This window comes from Cryptomeria japonica, chromosome 4 (genome assembly GCF_030272615.1).
Source record: "Cryptomeria japonica chromosome 4, Sugi_1.0, whole genome shotgun sequence".
Taxonomy (NCBI): domain Eukaryota; kingdom Viridiplantae; phylum Streptophyta; class Pinopsida; order Cupressales; family Cupressaceae; genus Cryptomeria; species Cryptomeria japonica.
Window position 1 is genome coordinate 709,469,229 of NC_081408.1, and position 25,262 is coordinate 709,494,490.

The 25,262-nt window shown below is 39.3% G+C and overlaps 1 protein-coding gene across 5 annotated transcripts in view; it reads left to right on the forward strand.

The window, feature by feature from the left end:
• The window catches only part of LOC131036188 (uncharacterized), a 72,344-nt gene that overhangs the window by 29,138 nt on the left and 17,944 nt on the right, over nucleotides 1-25,262 (forward strand). For 3 of the 5 annotated variants that reach the window (XM_057968013.2, XM_057968012.2, XM_057968015.2), the window contains exons 3-4: nucleotides 18,355-19,663; nucleotides 19,933-20,212. In XM_057968013.2, coding sequence (XP_057823996.2) covers nucleotides 18,355-19,663; nucleotides 19,933-20,212 — 1,589 coding nt within the window. The remainder of the gene's footprint in view (nucleotides 1-18,354; nucleotides 19,664-19,932; nucleotides 20,213-25,262) is intronic. The other 2 variants (XM_057968016.2, XM_059220099.1) reach the window with 2 other exon arrangements.

Genomic DNA, 25,262 nt, shown 5'->3' on the forward strand with positions numbered 1-25,262 from the left:
TGCCCCTTCAATCGATCAATGAAGCGGAAAGATTCAGGAACCTGGTCCAGCGTACATGTAGTTGGATGGATAGATCTCATACAATGGCCTTAGAGTTTGTTACAAGGATGTCGAAGATCATTCATCAGGCTATCCAAGTTCTTGAAATTATCCACAGATTGATGGCAACAGTAGCTGCATTTGCCCATACTAAGGACGTTGTCATCCCTGTCTTGAAAGTAATAAGACACACATCCAGAAGAATTTTAACGCAGGAGAGAATCTTAGAAGGTGATTCTCACAGTTTGTTTCAGTGGTCAACCTTACTCCATATAAAGAGTGTTCTCTTCGAGGACATCAGTGTTAGATGTGGTCAAGTTGAGGAGGTGATCAATCCGATCCAAGACAGAGTATTTGAGGTACTTCGTACCATTCTTGGCAGAAGGATCGAGGTTGAGACAGATGTGGATATCCAGGAATTTGAGGATAGAATCAAGATCATCTTTCGCAAGGACGCAGATGTTACAGATGAACAGTATGATCAGATGTATGCCACCATGCTCCTGATTGATAGAACAAAGGAACTTGAACCTACTTGGGATGCAGCTCTTCTAGATGCATTTGATCAGGTTATCCACTTAGAAGAGAGTATCAAGAATCTTCCCGAGATTCCAAACATAGAAATCGAAGGAATCGTGACAAAATTCATTGCATATGCTAAGAAAGAGAATTGGAAAGGGAATAAGATTCTAGATGAAAGGTTGTTACAGATGACATGACATCTTATTTCTCATTGGTTGATACCTCCTAGATTTTTGTGCCAAATTTAATATTTGGCTATGTATTTAATATTGTTCAGTAAAAAGGAGGTCATTTGTAACAAACCCTAATTAGGGTTTAGGTGTCATGATCTTGTCCATTGATTTACTTTCAATCTGGACCTTTCATTGTAATTGGGGATGCTATTTATACCCCCATTTTTCATTTCATTTGATAATAGTGAATAGTATAATAGAAGAATAGAGTAATAGTCAATAGTTGATGTAAGAGAGATTAGAGTTAGAAGCAATTTTTGTAGCAAGATTGAGTCTTGAAGAGAGAAATTCAAGCAATTGTTGTATATGATGACTTGGAAATCAATAAAATATTGAAGTTATGGTGTTTTGTTGCAAATTTCTTAAGTTATCTTCATGGTTGTTGGATGTACTTGAATCACGCTCAATCAAAGTAGTTTGTTAATTTGAAAGACTAAGTGTGAGATTTGATATTTGGTAGGATTCGCAATCCAAACCACTAGCTTCTTACTGATTGTAGGAACGCCTTGCGTGGTCGACTGGAAAACATTTTGAGTCCTTAACCTTCAAGCATTTTCGTATCTAGGATATGTACCTTCGTAGTAGTGTCCTTGGTCTTTGATGCATTGAACATCATTATTACCTTAGAAGATCGCACTAATTTCAATTAAGTTGTTATCTTATGGCAAAATTGAAGTTGGTTGAGTCTTGCCAAATCTCATTCATGCTAAGTCGTTCATAGGGTTAGGCTAGATTAGACCTCTTTAAACCCTATCTTTTTTTGCTATTTTTTGAAAGTCCCTTTTAGTTTAGTAAAATCTTCGAGCTTTGAATACGTAAGACCCCTTGGAGGAAACAGCAAATCACATCATACCACTAAAAAGCTTGTCCACACGTGGAGACCCCACTAAAAGAACCTTGGAGTCCATCTAACTGATCCTTTTTGCAGATCTTCAGCAGTTAGAGACTATTTTCTCAAGAGAGGATAAGATACCTATTGGTATTTTATTCTGTGTATGATTGTGTATAAAAAACACGTCAACACAACCTAAGAGCCTTAACTCAATGGGTTTGGTGAAAAAGTGACATATTTAGTTTGTTTGTCCACCACAACATATATACAATTCTTCCCTTGAACCTTGGGAAGTCCTATAATGAAGTCCATACTAATGCAATCCTATTTTGTCTTGGTATGGGCAAGGGCTGCAATAAACCTAATGGAAAAATATGCTACACTTTGTTTTTCTGACATGTGATACACTCCTTGATGTATTTGAAGACTTCTCCATTGAGTCCCCTCTAAAAGAATATGTCCCTAACCTACTTGTAAGTCAAGAGTGTATCATGGGCAGCCCTCAAGACCTTACTTTTAAATTTTGATTTAGGGACTGAATAGATCTTTTCTTTGTAGAGAATGAGATCATCCACTACCTTATACCTATCATCCTATAATTTTCCCTCAAGGATCTCATTTGTGAAGTTATTCTTTGTATACTCAGCTATTATCAATGTTTTCCAGTCAGCAGTAATCTTAGATATAAAACATAGATAGAGCATCAACTACCACAGTATTCTTGCCTTCATATTGTCTATATTGAAGTCATAAACTTGAAGCTTACTCACCCAATGTTGATGCTCGTCATTTAAATCCTTATGGTTGAGAAGAAACCTCAAACTATTGTGTTTCGTCTTGACCACAAACCTGCTGCAAACTAAATACTGTCAGAATTTGGCTAATGCATGCATGATAGCCAACATCTTTTTGTCATAGATGGAAAACCTGCATTCAATATCTTTTAACTTTTGTCTCCAATAGCAATGGGATGCCCCTTTGCATTAAAATAGCCCCTATCCCTTCTCCTGATGCATCACACTCAAAAACAAACAAAATAGAGAAATCTAGGACAGTGAGTATTGGGAATGAACTTGTCACTTCCTTGTGTTTCTCGAATGTGGAGTGAGTTGTTTCGGACCATTTAAATGTCAACTCTATCAATGGAGTGACAAGTTATGAAAATCCCTTCATGAACCTCATGTGATAACTGCAAATCTCTAAGAATCCTCTCAATTGTGTCAAAGAAGTGGTGGACAATCTTTTTGAAATGGTAAGGAAATGGAGTCCTAGCCTAGAAATGCAAACTAGGAACTTATTCATTCACCATTTCCAAATTTGATCATTTCATTGGGGGAACAACCAATCAGGTTCAATTTTAGTCCTCAAGGAGAGCTGAACGCTGTGGTTAATTGTTCTCCTTTTTTATTTGATTTGATTGAATATGTTGTTGATATGAATATGAAAGATCTAGGTAAAATGATATGAAATTGACAACATTCAGCATAAATAGAGAGATACAGAACTATAAGCCAACATAGAAGTACAAATTTGGAATCAAGAGGCAAAGAAGAACCTATGACAACAATCTGGAGCTGAAAGTGTTGGACTAGTGTGCTAGGTGCCCTAGTTTGAAGGTGTCTTCGTCAACAGAAAGCTTCGGATTCTAGATCAAGAGGCTTTGTAGATCTTTCCCTCAAAAAATCAGCCTAAAAGTGCCGGATAGGTGCACTAATCGACATAGTCTAGTGCTTTTTGCATGTTCTTAGTCTATGACTATCCATATGAATTTTCTCTATGCAATTTTGCACCTTTCAGCTATAGGATCTATACCTGCACACACAAGAAGAGGGAAAAATATTGTGCTGTATAGGGGCTTGCCTAAGTCAAACTTTGTGTTGGTGTTTCCACCTTCACTACAAAAATGTTGGATGAAAGAGAGCTTACCCCTGGTAGGGTAGAGGCTGAAAACCTTAAAGGAAATGCTTGAAATGATAAATGATACCTTTGATATGAAACCCTTGCCTTGAAGTCATACACAAAGCTTGATGTCACTTGATGTATGTTAATGCATGCCTTCATCGTGGAGGAACACATAAAACTTGATCATGATTGCTGAACTTGAATGCTTGGATCCTTGATTGTAGACTTACCCCCAATTGCCTTGAAGATGCTTGTTTGAATGTTCAAAAGAATCGGATTGATGTGTGAGATCGCTGTACAAATGAGAGAGGGAGTTGTATTAATATATAATTTACATCTTTTCAGGTTTAATTTTCAGTTAAGGCCGATATTGGGGAGCACTTTCCTACTACTTGGAAAGATGACTGTTATAATTTCAAACTTGGGGCCAAAATGCCCAAACAAGGGCACTAGGTGCCCTAGTCCTGGCATTCTAGGCTAGAGAAAGGTCTTCGAGTAGAGGATTGCACTTAGCTTCTCGAAACAGTCTCAAAACTGAGCACAATCAGACATAAATCATGAGGATGAGGCACAACCACCAAAGTGAGTCTAAAATGAGTGTGAAATTGTGAAGGGATACAATTTATGACACCACTTTGATTGCTTGAATCTTCTCTTGATCCGCTTGTACTCCCTGTACACTGATAATGTGTCCCAAGTATAGAATTTTAGTCATCCCAAACTTGCACTTGGATTCTTTTGCAAATAGAGTCTGCTGCTCGAGGATTCCCAATATTGTATCCAAGTGTTGGAGGTGCTCTTCCCAAGTTTTGCTATACACTAGAATGTCATCAAAGAATGCCAAAACAAACTTCCTCAGCTACCCTTTGAAGATATGATTCATACAAGACTGGAATGTGTTGGATTGATTACATTAGTAGTTAGTTATTTGTATAGTTTTAGATTAATAGTTAAATACAATTAATTAGTTTAATGTTAGTTGTATAGTTAGTTGCATTGCTCTATTATTTCAATTTGTTATCAGACGATTCATTATCCTTGTGCCTGGTGCAAAAATGAAGGAAGATAGTGGAGGATGAGACATTTACAAATTTGATAAGTAGAGGTCCATCTTTGTGCCTAAATATTTGTAGTTTGAGATGTTATTGGAAGGCATTGAGAAGAAATCAATGCTTGTGTTTGGATACCACCATTTTGCTAGGTGTTGAAGATGATGTGTAGATTTGTATTTGAATTATAGGCAGGTTGTGCATGTTCATAAGGTTTAATGCTTGACTGTTGCATGGTGTTAGAATCTACAAAGGAGTCACAAAGTCTAAGGTAGTGTTTTGGAGTGTGCAGAATGAGAATAATGCATATATGCTGTATATAATTTTTTTTCTGAAGTTGGTATTCTATGCAAATAAACAATCCCCATTCTCTTCATTTATTAATTTTTATTGTCTCATTTTATGTATAATTTGTTTGGTTAAAAAAAGTTGCACTTTAATATTGGGAGAGAAATTTGAAGAAATAAGTAGTTTTCTGGAATAATGGAAAAATCATTTGTTCTAGCCAAGTTTGAGGGCCATGACTTTCATGCTTGACAAGTTGAAGTGCAATTAATTTTAATAGAGAAAGATCTATGGGATATTGTCAATGGAACTATTAAGAAACCGCAAGATGTAGATGAAGTAGTAAAATGGGTAGCAAAAGATCGCGAAGCCACAACATTGATCAACCTTGGATTATTTGATGCCTATTTGCATCATATCGATTTAACAAAAACTCCAAAGAAAATATGGGAGGATCTTAATTCTTTATTTGGTTAAAAGGCTGCAAGTGCTAATATGTCCGTTAAGCAATTTTTTTTTGGTTTGAAGATGAAAGGTGGTGATAGTATTGTTCAACATATTAGTACATTTCCTTCTTAATCAACTTGTAGGTGTGAAAGCTGTAGTAGATGATGATGATGCTAAAGCAATCTTATTGAGTAATATGTCTTCAAGTTTTGATCATATTTTTTTTACATTAAACAAAAATAGTCCTAGTTTGGAAACTATGATTTCTTCTTTAATTGATGAAGAAAGTAGACTTACAAAAATCATTCAATGATAGAGGAAATTGCTTTGCTTGTTAAGAAGTCTAACAGTTCAATAACAAAAGAATTCAAGTGCTATTATTGTCAAAAAAGTGGACATGTCCAAATAAATTGTATTCAATGAGCCAAAGATCTCATTGAGGGTAAGTTGATGAAAAATAAATATCTCCTTGCTATCGAAGGTGAAACAAAATATTGTGGTTTTGTAGTGCATAAGGAAGACTCACCATACCATGATAATGAGGAAGTTGGAGGAAATGGAGGCAGGAGGACATATATCATCCCTAGCTAGCTTCTTGCTTAGGGGTAATTTACTGCATGAGAAGCGCCATTTCAAATTTTCTATTTGTGTCCATTTAACGAGCAAGAAGGGGGGGGGGGGTAGGTTTTTTTTTGTGAGTGCAGTTGATGTATCTACATTGGTTGAGGTTTTGTACAACAAAGGAGGGATTGATTCCACAACACTAGGAGGGATTTGACACACTCGAAGAAGATGTGGACCCTCGAAGGAGAGTTGTTCTCTCATGTGTAGCATTGAGGAGGGATTTGACATGGTTGGAGGAGATGTGGACTTTTACAAGAAATTGTTCTCTCATTGTGTAGAAGGTTGGGGTTACTTTATGTTTTCTCAAGGTTGTGTAAAGGTTTGTAGGTTTTATAGTTAGAAGACTTGTTGATGGAGTCAGTTTGGTGCTTTTTGGGTGAGTGAGGAGGATTGGTGAAGGTGCTTGATCAAAGTCTCCAGAAGGGTTTTCGTGATCAACTCTTGTAGCGTTCCACCCTTTGTTTGAATTGATGTAATAAGGGGGGGAATGTTGGATATATTACATTAATACTTAATTGCATTCCTATAAGTAGTTGCATAGGAAAATAAAGGCTTTAAAAATCCATTTCACTCTAATGTAAAATCATTTGAAAGCAATCAAATATCATTTTATGTCTCAATATTCCTATGTACCAATTGTTTGATTTATTTCTTATTTGGTTGCTCTATCATTTCAATTGAACGTAGCTGGTGCATTGGTTAACTTGAAAGACATAACCAAGAATTCGAAATGTCTAAAATGGCATCTAAAAGCTAACTTTTGAACTTCTTCATCCCTTACCTTGGTTTGGTCATACCTAGACCTCAATTTGGTTTTTGAACAAGTTACCAGGTTCTCTCTCTTGGTCCCCTGGTCCTGGTCCGGTCCGGTCTTGGTCTTGGTCTGCGATCCTAGTCCAGTCTGCCTGTGGTCCGGAAAGGGTCCGTGTTCCATAGGCGTGGTTTGTGCCGGGACGGACCCAGGTCAAACTTGGGCGAACCAAGGCGGACCCAGGTCAAATCCGGGTGGCCTACAGCCAAAAAATGCCATTTTATTTGCAAAATTTAATTTTTTTTGAATTCCGCCACTTAAATGAAAATAAAACCCTATAAGTGAGTTTTAAAACGTAAACTTGGCTCATTTCTCCTCATTTGGGTTGCAAACAAAAGTTTTTTGCTAGCAGGTTGAAGAAAGGGTGAACTAAGTTTGGCTTCCAAAATCAAATAGGAGTTGAAGACTGATTTTTGAAGCTTCAACAAGTGTTGCAGCATCATTTCCACACATTTGCAAGCTCCCATTGGCTGAAAGAGTTAGGTTTTTGAACATTTTTTTCAACTATTTTTGTTTCACAAATTGTCAAACATGATACATTAATTGTTTTTCATTATTTTGTTTTTTTTTGAATTTGTTCATATTATTTCTTTCCATAGGAACTAGAATGGCATCTACCTCTTCTTCCATTGGCACAAATGAACAATCAATCTCAAAACATAGAAATGATCCAAATTCTCCCCTATGGAAGTATGTTGACATTATAAGACCGCTTCTAGGAGGTGGGGGATTCTGTTGGAGATGCCAAGGATGTGGTGTTGAACGTAATAGTTCATATTTTCGGGCGGTAGGTCATTTGTGTGGAATACTAGGAAGAGGCATCAAAAAATGCCTTGGGAAAGAGGGTAAACCTATACTAAATGAGATGGTGATGAAATATATTAGGGAGCATGAGGCAACAGAAGAGAAGGAAGTCCGCAGATTAAATCAAACCACACCAATAAAAACAAAGGGAATACAACCCCCATCTAATCCCAATGTTGTAGTAGAAAATCACCCCTTCTTTTCCACAACTGAACCTCAAAGTGAAGCACCCTTGACATGCAAAAGAACAAAGGGGCCTTTAGAAACTGCATTTCAAAATGAGAGTCGAGACATTGCCGAACAAGATGTAGCAAGGTGCATATATGCAAATGGGTTGGCTTTCAATGTTGTTCACTCCCCATATTGGAAGCAAATGTTGAGAAGTGTTAATGAAACTCCAAGAGGGTATAAGGGCCCAGGTTATGAGAAGGTACGTGGAACCTTATTGGAAAAAGAGGTGAAGGGGGTTGAAGATGCATTGAAATCCATAAGGGATTCATGGTCTAAGACAGGTGTATCAATTGGTTCAGATGGGTGGAAAGATTCTAAAAATCGTCCCTTGATCAATGTCATAGTGGTGTGCCCTAAAGGGGCAATTTTTTTGAAAGCTGTGGATTGTGAGGGCCTAGTAAAAGATGGCCAATTTATTGCAGATATTCTCATCTCCGCCATTGAGTCAATGGGACCCCGCAATATTGTCCAAGTCATAACCGACAACGCAAACAATTGTAGAGCTGCTGGTTTGTTGATTGTGGAACGCTATGATCACATCTTTTGGACACCTTGTGCAGTCCATTCACTCAATCCTATACTACAAAAGATTGGGAATAAAATTAAATGGATCAAAGATGTGTATGTCGAGGCTGAGGACATCCAAATGTTCACCTCAAACCACCACATGTCTCAAGGGATTTTTAGATCCTTTTCGAATTTGGAGCTATTGAAGGTAAGCGAAATAGTAATTTAATTTTACATTTTCTAATTTTTAAAATTTTCAATGTTCATAATATCATTGTGTAAGCTATATTGTGTATTCTTCTTCTTTAAAGTTTGGCTTTATTTTGTAATCATTTTGGCATTAATTTGTGTTATAGGTTGCTGAGACCCGTTTTGCATCAAACACAATCGCCTTGAGATGACTTCTGAAAGTTAAAGTGGCACTTTGCAATATGGTGATTAGCACCAATTGGACTATATGGAAGCAGAGTAGTAGTGAGAGGGCAACAAAAATTAGGGAACACATATTGAATGAGTCATGGTGGGATCTTGTGGCATATCTCCTTATTTTCATTGAGCCCATTATGAGCATGATTCGCTATACCGACATGGATATGCCTTGCATTGGTGAGATTTATGATGGCATTGACTCAATGCTTGAAAAATGAAGTGCATTATAAATGCAAGAGAGAATGACCCTGAGGAGAAATTCTTCAAACATATGGAAGCAATTGTTGTAGAAAGGTGGAATAAGATGACCACTCCTTTGCATCTTCTTGCCTATGCCTTGACACCAAAGTACTATAGCAATCAATTTCTTGATAAACTAGGAAGGATTCGACCATGGAGAGATCCAGAAGTATTTGATGGGTACAAGGCAGCATTCCTTAGACTCTATCTTGATGATGATTTGCGAGATATTGTTACAAATGAGTTCATAGAATTCACAAATGGAAATGGTCTAAGTGTTGATGCTCTTCATCATAGATTCAAGAAGGATGCTCATAGTTGGTGGTACTTCCATGGCACATACTTTCAAAACCTATAACCCCTCGTTGTCAACGTTTTATCACAAGTAAGTTAATTAATTAAAATTTATCACAAGTTTATTTATAGTTTACTTTGTCTTCATAGGTTGCTAGTAATTTTTAATTTTAATTTTTATAAATGTATAACTTTAATTGTTTACTTTGTCTTCATAGGTTGCTAGTTTATCTACTTCAGAAAGAAATTGGAGCACATACTCTTTCATCCACTCAGTAAAGCGCAATAGGTTGCTATCAAAAAGAGCGGAGAATTTAGTATATGTGCATTCCAACGTACGTCTTCTTTCACACAAGCAACGTGACTACAACCAAGGGGAAACGAAGATGTGGGATATAGAGCCTGAGCATACTTAATTTGGATGCTTCCGCTTCTCAGCTTGTTGCATTTGATGACTTGGATAGCGAGCAAACTTATTGTGCAAGTGCAAGTGCAAGTGGCATTGGCATTGGTTCATCTAATGTCAATGTCAATGATGAGGAGGAGAATGAGGATGATGAATTAGAGAATCCATTTGATGATTAAACTTTAAATTGTTGAAAGTTGAAACAATGATACTTGAATATTTTGTCATTTTGATATTAAACTTGATGTATATGATGTTATTATGGTATGATCACGATTCTATGATTACAAGTTTATGTTGGTTTTGTTTATATGATGCTATGTGACATGCTAATCTTAATTCATGCTTATAGGTTGCATAAATATATATATATAAATAATTTACATGTCTTTGTACTAATGAACCCAAACCCCTTTTCAAAATTTTGCCGTACCGGCATACCGGTTCTTTGAACCCAAACCGGTGCCCGAACCCAAACTGGCAACTTAGTTTTTGAAAAATACACTACCCCATTTAATTCATCAATTAGCTAGTTGATCCTAGGTTTGGGGTACTTGTTCTTAATGGTCTTCTTATTCGATGCACGATAGTCTATGCACACCCTCATGGTGCCGTCCTTTTTAACCAACACTATCGATAAAGAAAAGGGACTAGAACTACTACGTATGAACCCCACATCCAGCAACTCCTTAATGGCTTTCTCAGTTTCCTCCTTGAAAGCTCTTGGGTGATGATACAAAGTAACCATGATAGGCTTAGAGCCTGACTTAATCTCTATGGTGTGCTCAAATCCTCTATTAGGAGGCAATTTGTGAGGTAAGTCAATAAACACTACACATGCCTATCCAAAATTGTTTAAATCTCAACCGATTAAGATCTCTTGCCCTTGGTTGTGGAGTGTCTCTCACAAAGCATTGTACCACCACTCTACTTAACCCTTACGAGAGGCCCTCTCCATCCTCTTAGCTGAAATCTCTGTAGGAGCACCATTGGCCATACCATGAAGTACAACCTCCTTGTTGTCATGATAGAATTTCAGCTCCATGGTTTTGAAATTTTGGGATATTTCTTTAAAGAAATGAGTCCACTATATCTCTAATACTAGATTTTTTTCCCCTATATCAATTACATAGAAATCATTAGACATTTTGTATGAAGATAGTGTAATGTATAGTCCTTTGACCCTCCTGGTGCATGGTATGGTATTTCCATCTGCCACATCAAATGCCTGAAACTCTTCTGTAGGTAACCCCCTTTGTCTAACCAAACTTTCATCAATAAAGTTGTGGGTTGCCTCATTATCAATCAATATTGTCACCTTTTATCCTTTCAACACCATGAACTCTGAATGGGTGGTAATGGGGTGCTCCTGATAGTGCAACTAAAGTGCCACTAGTAGTCTCTCCACTTCGAGGACTTTTGTCTGTGCTTCCTCCTCCTTTGGTACTACCTCCAGTTCCTTTGCCTTCTCATCCTTAGAGATTGCCTCTATGCAATGAGCTTGTCCTTTCAGAAGACACCTATGTCTTCACTCCCAATGCTCATTGCATGAAAGCAAAGCTTTGTCCTTTGCATTTCATTTTTGGATTCCACTTTGTTGGCAGCAATATTGTACACGGAAATAAAACTAGTTAATTAAGTTGTAATTGTGTTGGTACCGAGGGGTGGCAGTTGCGGTGCGACGGTTGGCGCTCGCACCCCCTCGGCATCTTTATATACTTCGGAATGTAACTTGTAAAAGGACACTTATGAATGGAATGACATCTAATATATTGCATCTGATATCTATGGCATTATTATTCTGCATTACGTGTTTTATCTGTGTGCTTTAAGTTATGCACCCGAGAGGGCAAACATTTGGCGCCGTTGCCTAGACATACTTGGGAACGGAAGACGCGGATGGCACACGGACACGATGGGCCTACCCGTCAGTGAGATGAACCCAAAGACCAACGACGCGCACACAGAACAAGAGGCGAAGGGGAAATTGAACCCTGTAATAATCCCGACACAATGTTGATATAAATTGTGGTCGAAAGGGAAAAATAAAAAATAAAAGAATTGTGTACATGGTGTGTGCTTGCTATGTACGGAGGTGATTTATGCCAAATATATTAAATAAAGACAAAAATAAGAAAGCAGAAATGGACGAGTGGGAGGCCGCACGGAGGGCCTTGATTCTGGAGCAGCAAGTAGAACGGAGACGGAGGCTGAGGCAACTTGCTGAAGGACAACCTGTCGAAGGGTGGCTCGAAGGGAACCACGGAGGTGTCACGGAGGGTGCAGAAGCCGAGGGAAGTTTCTACGCGTCGCCAGAAAACTGTAGGGCACAGAGCCACGAAGAGTTTCTGGTGGAAACAAGGTTAAGGAGAGATCTAGTCGAAGAGACTCGGGATCAGTTTAGAAACTTATCCCTTACACCATGGAGTGAAGATCACCAACGGGAACCAGGAGTGGGCGCGGGTGGGAGCGAAGGGGAGGGCAACCGTACAGGTATAGGTGCCACACACGACAGGCAAAACACCGTACCTCCAGTCGCCCACGCAGGACACACCACTGACGCCACCAGAGGAAGCAGCGCAGGGTCACAGACACAGGCACAGCCGCCCCCAGGAAGACGACCCGAGATGGCGAGTAAACAAAAATTGCCAAAATTCACAGGGGACGGCAAGGAAGACCCCTTACGGCACTGCCGTACATGTGAAACCATTTGGTCCGCCAACAGAGTGACAAACCAGGATGACTGGGTACAGCAGTTCCCAGCCACATTACGTGGAGTTGCCATAGATTGGTACACCGATGTGGACAAGCAAAAAGTGGCCACGTGGGCCAATCTACAGAAGGAATTCACGGAGGAGTTTCGGTTGCTCCGTGATGACAATGAAATTGTAACGGAGATATACATTACCAAACAAGGTATCAAGGAGACAGTACGGGCATACAACAGGAGGCTGAAGGAATCGTTGGGAAAAATGGAGAGCCAACCAACAGATGGGTTGAAAAAGCGATGGTTCGTGGAGGGACTAAAGCATTCCCTCCGAAGGAAGATGAAAATCGTTCCACCTACATCATATGACAACGCCTATAATAGGGCGATGGACCTAGAGAGCGAATACAAAACGTCAAAGAAGAAGAAAAGTAATAAATATTCATTTGACGATGATGAAGACTCTGACGGGGAAAGCAGCAGTAGTGGCGAATCGAGTAAAAAGGTGCACGCTCTCCAAAAGGACATGGAACGAATGTTGAAAGAATTCAAAGCCATGAAGGGGAGTACAAGTAAGATTGAAGAAAACGAAGTGTGGTGTACCGACTGTAGGAGTGACGGACACACCAAGGGGTCCTGCCCCAAGAAGGCTTTCTGCGACATTTGTCAGATTGCGGGACATTTGACAAAGGAATGTCCCTACAATATGAAAACCAGGAGCCAACAAGTTCTCTTCACGCAAGAGCAGCCGGCCGTCGGAACTTCGCAAACCAACACAACGGCATCATCTGGAGGTTACCGGGACAACAGACGCGGCAGCGGAAGGAATAGCAACAATAACAATAATGGAAGCCGTATCCAGTATGACGCCAAGGGCCGGCCAATTATCCAATGTAGGGCCTGTAATCAGTGGGGGTACTTCGCCCGTGATTGCACGCAGGAAGCCACCCCTCAGCACCTCTGCCGATGGTGTGGGCTAGGCGATCATGAGGACACAAATTGCCCATAGGCAGGGGTTAATCTCCTCAACATTGAGAAGGCTGAGAAGACTGGTGAGAAAGAAGTACTGGCGATCACCTGCGCCCAAACGAAAAAGGCCACTTATCCCGACCCCCGTACGGAGGAGAGATTACAGGAGGCAAAGGCCAATATTGAACGTGAGATGACGGCCGAACGACAAGACAACGAGGTGGTGAGTACATCATCCCGTACGAAAGCGGAAAATAACATCATTGGGCAAGTACTGCAGATGGAAGTACCTATAATGGTAAAGGACCTTCTAGAAACAATGCCACAGTTAAGAACTGCCATTTTTAATTCTATACAAACCACTGCGCAGGCACCTTTGCGTGCCACACGGGCGGAAGTTTCGGTTAGCCCCTCGACTGACCCAATGTTGTTGGCCTTAAATAGTGGTCGACATCCTGCTGTAGTAGAGATGGGAATTCTCGGGGCTATCCTCAAAGACACCATCGTGGACGGAGGTTCGGGGGTGAATGTACTACCAGAGGATACGTGGAAGAAGCTGGGGAAGCCAACACTATGGCCACCCACGTTCAACTTGGTAGGTGCAGACCAGCACGACATCAAACCACTCGGCACCTTGATGGCCTAGCCGGTCACCATCGGCACGCAACCTTTCATACTAGATTTTGTGGTAATCCCACTCAAGAAGAAGGGGTACGACACCATCTTAGGCAGAGGGTGGCTGGTTACAGCAAAGGTGAACCACAACTAGAAAAACAACACCCTTTCTATGGAGAAAAGGGGGGGGAAGTACACCATTGATCTGAGGACCTAGGTTGTTGACGAGGAACTGACATCATCTTCGGAATCGGAGGGTGAAGGAAAAGGCGACCCGAGGGCCAAAGGACGGGGCTGCAGGGAGCCCAACGATGAAGGGATTCTTGAACTAGGAGAGTGCTCCGAGGATGAGACAGGGTCATTGAACGGGCTCTTCCATTGGCAGATGGAGGATTATGAAATGTTCCAGAGCTACAGGCTCGAAGTAGAGGAACCAGAGCAACCAACCGAGGTGTACCTGCCGGAATACAGAGAATATTGGAAGGGGGACGCCCCAAACCCTGGTGACGTAGATAATCCGAAGAGTGTCGGCAACGATTGGAACCCTGTGTGGAAGGTCGCAGCCTTCAAAATCTTTATTATTCTTCTTCTTCTTATGTACAGGAAGGAGACCGTGGTCCCTATAGAATTTGTGGTTCCAGGTCTTCGGATGGCCATGGAAAATAAACTTGCCACCAATAGGTTCAAATTGAAACCCTACCACGAGAAGTGCGCAGGGGACTCGAGAGGCCGGAAGGACACTCGGGAGTCTGGATGGGGACCCGAGAGGATGGAAGGGGACCCGAGAGGCCGGGCAGGCGACTCGCCAGGCATAGGACCAAAACGGGAGACTCTCGAGCGAGGCAAACCGAGAAGGATGAAGGGCGATCCTAGAGACAGGGGACCCGAGCCGAAGACTCTCTAGACAACTAAATTAGGAAATCGAAAAAAAAAAGAGAGTACCGTATGGCCGTACGGATCCGTACGACAGTTGACCGTACGGCTGAAAAAAGTTATATAAAATAAAATAAAATAAAAACAAAATAAAAAAATAAAAAAAGAAAAAAAAAAAGAAAAAAGAAAAAGACAAGAAAACAAAAGCGCCACGGTGGAAACACCGTATGGTGGGACCACCGGCTGGTGGCGACACCGACGGTGACCACCGTACGGTGGACCACCGTCGGTGTAGCGGTGGGCCACCGGCAGTGGGACCACCGTACGGTGGACACCACCGGCGGTGGTAACCATCGTCGTGCGGAAAGGCCAAAACACAAAAACGCACGCAAAGATTAAGACGCACAACCATGCAGCCGCTCCGTCGTCAGTGGTCCACCGTACAGTGGAGGGGTGTTGACGACATGGGAAGGTGGCCGCACGATTGGAGGTGTCAGTGTTGTTGGTGACCGTATGGGGAGGTTGAAAAAAAATAACGACGACGACCTGATTGAAAAATGATTTGATGACATCTGGAGCCTGGACATTGAAAATATTGGAGTGTAGAAGAAAGGTTTTGACATCATAAAATATCACAGAAATGATGCGTGCCATGGACTTTCGTGGGGTTCTGAAGGTTGTAAATTGGTGTTGGCCCCGGACCTCGCGAGGGGCACTGCCCCTCGACCCTGTTGGGGCGCTGCCCCAGACCCTGCGGGGGCGCTGCCCCTCGACCCCATTGGGGGCGTTGCCCCCAGACCCCCAGTTTATTTTTGAGCTACAGAATACCACGGGAAGTGTTGTGGTTGTCTGTACTGTGAGAAAGAAGCCTCCAGCTAAGCATTGGTGTCTCCTAGCCTTTGTGCCAGCGGGTTGTGGCCACCTCCAGGCAGGAATGGTATGCTTTGAGGAACTTGGAGTATGTCTTGGCTGGATGTGCGGTTGCCTTGGTGGATGCATAGCGGGCTCGGGAGGAGCTGACCACCAGGTTGGAGGTAGTAGTCGCGTGAGACTTAGTTCAGCGTACCCAGGAGTTGGATGCCAGGAGAGCAGCACGGGTGGCTATCGAGGACAAGTTGGATAGGGAGACAGTGTCATTTGAGTAGCAGTTGGTGGAGGCTGAGACTGAAACGTGTGTTTTGCAGACAAGTTTGGTTTAGGCACAGGAGGACTTTGATGTCAAAAGAAGTAATAATGGTGAAATCCGCACTTGAGCATCAGATGGTAGTAGAAAAGAGTTTTTCAGGCGAGGACGCAACAAGTGTATAAGTTCTGGGCTCGACTGGCATCAGCAGTTCTGTTTAATGTCATCTCTATTTTGTATTAAGTCATTCGGAGATGACTTCTTTTCTTTTGGGGGGGATGATGTTGGCGGCAATATTGTACACGGAAATAAAACTAGTTAATTAAGTTGTAATTGTGTTGGTACCGAGGGGTGGCAGTTGCAGTGCGACGGTTGGCGCTCGCACCCCCTTGGCATCTTTATATACTTCGGAATGTAACTTGTAAAAGGACACTTATGAAGAATGGAATAACATCTAATATATTGCATCTGATATCTATGGCATTATTATTTTGCATTACGTGTTTTATCTGTGTGCTTTAAGTTATGCACCCGAGAGGGCAAACACACTTCCTTAGTGGTTTTAGGCCATTCTTTGTTTTGGTAACTTGACTGGGTGGTTTGTTTTGTTGCCCAAACGTGGAAGTTCTTGGCTGCCAATAAGGTGCTGATTTTAATTACCCACGAGGTGCTGGTCTTTGTTGTCTGGTAGGTTGAAATTTTCCCTTTTTAGCTGAAGTTTTGAGGTTCAAGGCCTTCTTAATAGCCTCCTATAATGATATAGGACTGAAAGTTGTGAACAAGCCTTTAAGAGGTTCAGTTAAACCCTCAATAAACAAAATCACCAGCCTCCTTTTTGAAACATCAAGTACCATATTTAACAGTTTCTGAAAATCAGCTACATAGGAATCCATTGTGTGAGACTTTCTGAGTTGAGCTAGCTCACAAAAGTGGATCTCTAGATCAATTCTGTCAAATCTCTGAATCAACTTGTCATTGAACTTTGCATACAAACGAATATGATGGTGCTTTGGAGTGATCAACCCATGGTACCACGGCCACCACTAATGTGCTACACCCTCAAAGTGAAGGGTACTAAATTTGATGGCATTGTCCTCCAACATGGGTCTCAATGATAAAAACGTGTCCAGTTTTTGAATCTAGGAGTGTGCGATACAATTGTTTGATTCATCAAATGTGGGAAGTGTCAAATTTCCCAATGCCTATTTGAGATCTCATGGATTTGTTTGTTGTCTTGTCTCTTCTCTCTGACAACCCTTGTTTTTCTTAAAGCTTATAAAATTTGTGAGTGACATGGCCTCTATAATTTCAAGTGGTAAGAGTCTACACTCCTTATAACTGGGCACTATGTCGTCAGCAATGGAAGTCTGGATTTCTGACTCAACAACTACTTCCCTGTGACTCAAACTAGGCTGGAAAGGTCTCGTAGCAAAACCTGTAACTATCCTCTAGATGTATTGGTGAATGTTTAACCCCGACGAGCTAACTTCACCATTGCATGCCCTCAATATGTTGTTATTTTGCATGGTGGAAACCGTGTCCTCATATCCGCTAACCGTTCTTGTCCCTACACAAGCCTCTCAAACATCATCTGCATCCCTATTATTTTGACCCCTTACCTCCTTGTCTTTCTCGGTATTCCATGTCCTACTATCCTGCAATGATTTTTGGCTGATCCGGATCTTTCCTCCTTTCCCTCTGATAAAATTTCAACTCCCCATCACCTCTGTGCATGAAACGAGGTCTGAAAATTTTCACAAAAATATTTTTCCCACAGTTGGCAAGAAAAAGGATTTGATACCCACTGAAATAATCCTTCCTAATGTTTCTGACAATTTTGCTGATGAAATTTTCCTTTACTTTTCCAATCGTTTCACTTTCAATTTTTTTTGGCGTTTTGTTTTTGTTTTCAAATGCAAGCTTTTACTTAAATAAATGCTAAAGCAGTAAATGAAATATTCACCAAGAATTGACTAGAAAATATTATTTAATAATATTCAACATTCTATAGCATAAGAAAGGAATTAGTTGAACCCTCGTGAAATATCCTTGGCAAATTTGCAACAGCATACAACTAAAGAAGTGAGAATAATCTGTAAAATGAGAACATGCAATTAGTTTAGTGGGGGATATGATATTTATTATTGCAAGGAGTATGGGGACTCATAGAAGTTTATTTTGTGTTAAGGCTATTAGGAAAAACACGTATGATAAGAGGAAAATTTTCATTCAAGCAGTTGAAACAATAAATGAGGTTATACTTCTAAAAGTGTGAAATTTTTGTTAAGTCTTGTGTATCCCATGTTCTCTTATGCAATTCATATTTTCTATTTTACAGAATGACATAAATTTGGCAATATATTTATGCCATTTTCTTTTCTTTATTCTAAATGTTTGATATTTGATGGCTAGGGAAGAAGCTTACTGTAGGTAGCAGACAACCGTCCAACTATCAGACAGCACAAGGGGATTCTGGTATATTTGATAATGACAAAGATCTTGGTTACATTAGGCAGCCTATAAAAAATGATTCCTGGCTTTTCAATAATGAGATATATTATGCCACCAAAAACGAAGAATGGAGATCTAGGGATAGGAAAGCCAGCAATGAAAAGAAAAATGAACATGATAACAAAATCTTTTCAGAAAAATTGTACTTTCCAGCGGAGCAACATTTTCAATCAAATAATGAATTAAAAGTTCAATCAGAAAATACTTCAGGATCACCTATGACTTACAACTATGATGGCAAGTTGATTAGTAACCAGGAAAAAAACTCGCTACAAACTGACCCTGACTGGCAAGGTCTTGCACAACAGCGAAGTGGAGTTGAAATTTTAAAGGATGGGGATAATGTTCAGCGATCTAAGGCAAGTGATTTTTACTTTGTTGATCATCATGAATTGATGAGGTCTACTGGTGTTGGGAGCTGTGGTTATGAAGACACTGACACTAATGTGAGGAGGAATTGTATCGTGGCGAGTACTGAGGGCTTAAGTTTGTATGATAAGCCAGTTAAATATGATAGAAGCAGCAATTCTGACAACAGTATTGACAGAGCTCAAGAAGTCAGGAAAAGGCAGGAAGTGGTGGACCATCAGGTTGTCAGGTATGATTGTGATTCTGAGAAACATCATAGAACTGTTCATGACAGTAAATCTGGAGAGAGTGACACAGAGGAACACTTCATCAATGATACTGTCAAAGAAAGGCCTGATGGCTTGGATAGTCAAAATCCTTACAGTCGTTCTCTTGATATTACAGGTTTCTCTTTTCCTTCATCTTCTTCTGTGAGTGATGTTTCAGAATTTAAGGAAGAACCTGAGAAATCCTTTCTCTCAAATAACACAAATATGGTATTTTTCAATGGGGAAAAATATTCTAGTCACAACATGGCTAGTGCTAGTGACATTCAGATTGCATCAGGAAGGAAGAGCGAAAATTCTTTGTCTGTTTGGAGTGCAAGAGATGGAAAAGTTGTTGATGAGTTTCATACAATGCAGTCTATCAACTACACACACTTCAATTATGAAGAGGTTGAAAGAATGGGGATAAAAAGAAAGGAGGGAGAAAGTTTGATTAATCGTATGAAAAAAGATGAAGATACAGAAAGGGTAGAGGATGAAGAAGCTGCATCTTTAGGACAATTGATTCTTCAGACCAAGGCACAGCAAGATCAGTTTGAAACATTTGATCTTCAGATTGTGCATAGAAGAAACAGGTATTTATCACAAAATTGTTGCATACATGAACATCACCATACTTGTAATTCTATACTATAATTTTTTCTGCAACTGGATAATTATCAATTCTCATAAATTGAGCAATTTGTTTCCTTAATGAGTAGTATACTTGGGGTTGATCACAAAAATGTCTTCCTGGATTATGTCATATACTTTGAATGAACACTAGTACTATGTATAGTTTAAGTTTATGATTGATACTTTTCTGAATATTTACTTCAGTTTCAACCTAAGTGTTTTTTTGCAGAACTGGTTATGAGGACGTCAAAGACTATCATGCAATTCTAAACACTGTGATTGCTGGACGCTATCATGTAATTCAAAATCTTGGCTCTGCGGTATTCAGCAACGTTGTACAAGTTCACGATTTACACACAGGGATGGATTTATGTTTGAAAATCATAAAAAATAACAAAGAATATTTTGATCAGTGTCTTGATGAAATCAAACTTTTAAAGTTAGTGAACAAGCATGATCCTGCTGACAAGTATCACTTACTACGTTTGCACAACTACTTCTACTATCATGTAAGCTGATGTATATAGCTGTCAAGGATTTACTTTTATTATCTAAATTTCTCTCTGCATTTGAGTTTAGAAAATATGATAGGATCCTGCTCATGAACATATTACATCTTTTTACAATGCCTTTTGTGGTTGAGATTGAGTTTAACACAAAAATATAGTGAAAATCTCAAAATAAAAGGGAACAAGCTGGTTGTGTTAAAAGCAGATTTGCTTGGAAACCACTCAATGCTTTCTGGCCCTCAAATCGTGCTGATTTGAGTCAACATATCTTGTTTTTTCCCAAAACTAGGTAAAACTCTAGAAATACTTAGTTATTGAATAATTTCAAAAAATCCTTTTTTTCCTATAAATACTTTGTTTTTTCAATTTGCCTTCATTGTTATTATTTAAATTATGAAGTTTTCAAAGTACAGGGGGGCCACAGAATTCACAAATCAAGGATTTACATGTTTTTCTTACATCAAACTATTAGGATTTGTAAATCAAAGATTCTAATCTGTAAGTTGTAATTGATTGGAAATTTGAGACAGAAGCCTTGGCTGAACAGTTTAGTGTGTAACTGGCAACATTGAACAAGTCCAATATTTATTTCTTCTGTATTTACTATCAAATTTTGAAAATCAATTTCATAAGAATTTTATGAATATTTCACTCCCCCCCAATTTATGTAAACATTTTTATTTTTTAGCTTCCTGAGATTATTTCAAGTTTTTCTCCACTTCAACCCAAGTGATTGAATTCCATTTGATTTTAGTATTCCATGTTAATGTATTGTAAATGGAATTCTAGCATGCTAGATAGGGCTTTGGATGGCATGGTACTATATGTATGCATCTAGGATAGGGCCCAATAGTTGGCTCATATATGGATACATATATGATATCCATCTTGTATCCACGCATATCACATTTATATCGGGTATCCAATTCATAGAGATGTGTATCTAGGTAGGGGAGGGGAAGTATTTGGCATTTGCATTAAATTTTTTTATCTTGCATTCCTCAATTGTAGTTTGCATATTGTGTCGTGAAGAACATGGAAACATGGGTAGGATTTGTGATAGAAATTTACCTTTGTCTACAAGTAACCATTGTTTTCACAAGTTTATATAATATAGTAGAAACTCTCTCTCTCTCTAAAAGGAATGGACATATTACCTAGTCAACTTATTATTAAGTATTGGCATATCAAACTAGGAAATCAATTGCAAATGCATCTTGAAATAGAAGAGTGAAACCAAATTTTCATAAACTTAAAGTGTATTACAAAGTACATATTTATCGACATGAAATGACTGTTCAATTCAACTTCAAAATGATTGTTCAACTTCTATTATTATTTCATTTATTACCTACTCCAAGGATTATGTACATTGTGGAGCATCCTAGAAGGATTGATGGATATCAGATTCAAAATGTTGTTTCCCTGGATGGAGACATCTCCACAGCCAGCCCAAGGTCTGATTTAAATCATCTATGGGTGGCAGCCAGGGCACAATTTAATATAGATGGTACCAAGGGAAACATAAAGACTGTTTTTGCTAGAATTGTTTGCAACAGCTACCATAAGATGAATTGGAAGAACAGACAAATATCATCAATTTCCTTACCAAATACAAGGTTGGATGAATATGTTAAGGAGTGTAAGGAAACACACCGTAGAGATGATGATATTACACTTATAGATGCAGCTATGAGGATTCTCATTGAGCAGAAAGATCAAATTTGGTCTATCATTGATGCATTATGGTCAATGGTAGAGTTGCTCTAGTATCTACACTGAAAACTGGGACATCTAAGACAACTAGCACTCATGGAGACTTCTGGGTGCAAATGCTCAACAAGTTGCAACCAGCTGAGAAGAGAAAGGTATCAAACTCATACAATAATTTTACTGTAAAGTAGGGGTATACCAAAGGAAATATGTGACTGCCTCTCACAAAGGAAAGAAAAATCTTAGAAAAGAGAATATTTTTTTCCTTCATTCAAAAACACAAGCAGAAATGCTGCTTAATCAATTGCAAGATCACCTTGAGAAAATATTGACTCAAGAATCTAGTGAACATGTAAAGGTTCGCCTCTATATTGCCATAGTAATAGACATGCTATTGTCAACTACTAAACATGCAAGAAGCATTGAAGACAACCATGCATGTATGCAGCTGTCCTATTATGATTCCTCATTAGGAAAGACAGATTCTTTTGTGAATTTCAGTGAAACATTAGACAGTGGTCAAGAGTATATGTGTAACATTGTTGATCCCAATGGGCTGATTATCAAGATCAATGAGAAATACTTAGAAATATCACACATGCATTACGAGACAAATACTGCTATCAATTATCTGGATCTCAGTGATCCAATATTTGATTTGGGAGCACATTTAACCCTAGAGATGGAATTCAAGGTTTTTAAGAGATTCTGCGATAAGAGTGGGAGGGTCTGATTATTGGAGATAAAGCTTGCAAGTGCAAAATTGTATGTTGATGGACTCAAAATTGACGTTGATGATTTGCAAATTCTTAACATGAATTCTTAATCACATAGGGGATTTGAATGACAGATCTAGAGTAGTCAGTGTATTTTTTGCCAGAAAGAAATTGAGTTCCTTATGTAACAAGTCTCTACTGCTGTGCACGAAGCTTACAAGAGGAATGAAATTGTCAAGATTCAAAGAGAAAATGAAGTCAACCCACAGTCAGAAATTGAGCAGATGGACATACAAACTTCCAAGAATGATTTGGGATCCTGGCCTTACAAGATTAACATTCAAGGAGAAGTCAGAGAAATTGCTTGAGGGCAAGCAATATTTGGGGTGGGAGGAGTGTCATGTCCCCTCCGCTTGATTGGGGTAGTATTATTAAATACTAATTATTTTTAATACTAAACATAATATAAAAGAATAAAATAATAAAATAAATTGCCAGTGCTCAATTTTGGGCCGACATATATAAATAAAAACTGAAAAAATACTTTCTTTTGTTGGTCAGCCTAGTTTGGTTTCCTAGTGCCATTTGTCAAATAGGTATAAATATATGTCTTGCTGGCTGGGTGTAGTATCTAGATTTGGCATGATTTTTGAGGCTATCCTCAAGCAGGTCAGCTGGGACGCAAACACTAGCTACCTACCTAGGTTAGGATGAAAACCCTGATTTTGGAATCTTGCTTAATCCTCTCATTCCTTGCTGTTTTATATTCAGAAAAATGAAATTTTAACCTAACTTGTGCTGCCAAACTAAGCACCATTGCTGGAGTGAAGGAAGTCGGCAAGTTTATCAGGCAGCCGGCCACTAGGCCACCTGCTGGGCGCCTATATCAGCAGAATTCAAGTCATTGTGATGCAGCTCTGTTAGGGACTTCCCAGACCTTGATTGGTGGAGGTTGTAGCTTTGTGGAGTCTTGAAGCTTCCACATTTTGTTGGCAGCCACAAAGAGAATGGTGCAGGGATAAAACAACACTCAGTCCAGGAAGTAAAACCCCATGCCATTATAGGGTTTGATAAGAGGTTGCTGTTTCAAAGAACTTTATACCCGTAGGAAGGACTTGGTGAGATATCTTGCAGATCTAGGGCAACAATGCCATCAAATACATCAAGGTTGGGGCCTAGATTGTGGGAGAGTTAGGGCGCCATACAAGGGGAGCGAGTCAGCTTCAAACCCTAAATGCTGCCTCCTGATAACTGGACACCAATGCCAGATTTTTAGGTCCGATCTGTTATAACAGCACCATTGTAAGGTCTGTGGGCCTGTAATTCCTCCAAAAATAATGTAATTCAGACCTTTTTCTATTGCATTAATTCTGCTAGGCAGTCAACTTGGAGTGTGAACCTGACATCTTTATCAAAAATTTATAATCAGATTTCTTTTCTATTCACTATTTTCGTGATTGAGTATGATCTAATGTTTAATTCTGCTCATTGTTAGCTCGCTGGAATTTACTCCTCTGTTGCAAATGTGAGTTATTAAAATCCCTAACCCTAACTTGGTGATTTAGAAGTTGATAAAACTCTAGGGTGATTTAGAAGTTGAGAAATTTTCACTTATCCTCTGCATAAATCCTTAGGTACCTTTGCAAGCACTTATTTACTACATTCATTTGTTAATCCATTTGGTGATGAAAGGCAATGCTCATTTGAATTTCATTTCTATTAACTGAAATAGTTCCTGCCAAAAATTGCTTTGAAGATATGTTTACGATCACAAATGATTTGTTTGTGGGATTCCATGTAGTTTAAATACATGTTAGAAATAGAGCATTGCAACCTTAGGTCCACTGAACAGTACCTTTGTCATAAGAATGAAATCATCATGAGCAATCACAAGTTTTGTTTGGACTGATTATTTATGCTTGAGGATGAGCTTTGGTTGACAGTTCATTCTCTTGAGTATTGACAACATCTCCCAAAATTAGATTCTTCTGACCGTCTCCATAATGAGGTGTATTACTGACATCTCTAAGTAGAAGAGGTTTCCTATATCCTCTGAGTCTAAAGTAGGGAAATTTTGTCATAGAAATGTTAGAATAGGGGTCTATCTGCATGGCTAGGTTTCTTTTGTCTAAAATATGCATGGTAAAGGTGCACGTTCTTGTATAATTTTTCATTTCTCAGTTAGCAATGTTTGTTGATTGCAATACTCACATCTGAATGCCATATGCTTTTGTGTACATCTAAACACTTTCTGGTTTCATTTGCCTTTCTGTCTTTAGGGTCAAATTTCTTCAGAGGAGGCTTTGGTTGGTGATTTTGGTTTTTCCAGTATTGATGTTTGTCTGATTTGATGTCACCCTAGTCCTTTGGATGTGATTTGTTGTCAGAATTAATTTTCTTCTTGCCTTTACATTTGAGGTTTTCTTTGAGGATGTCAAACTGAAAGGTTCTGTAGTGTTTGTGAAGTCTATGTTGCTTACTGCCATATTCACCAACTTGCTTTGACAAGGCATGACATGCATTAGAAATCTAGTGATTTTTCTGGTCATGATAATTGTTCGGAGGGTAGTGAAATGGCCTCTATAAATTCTGTCCAAGCTTTGATTGGAGTATCATTTTGA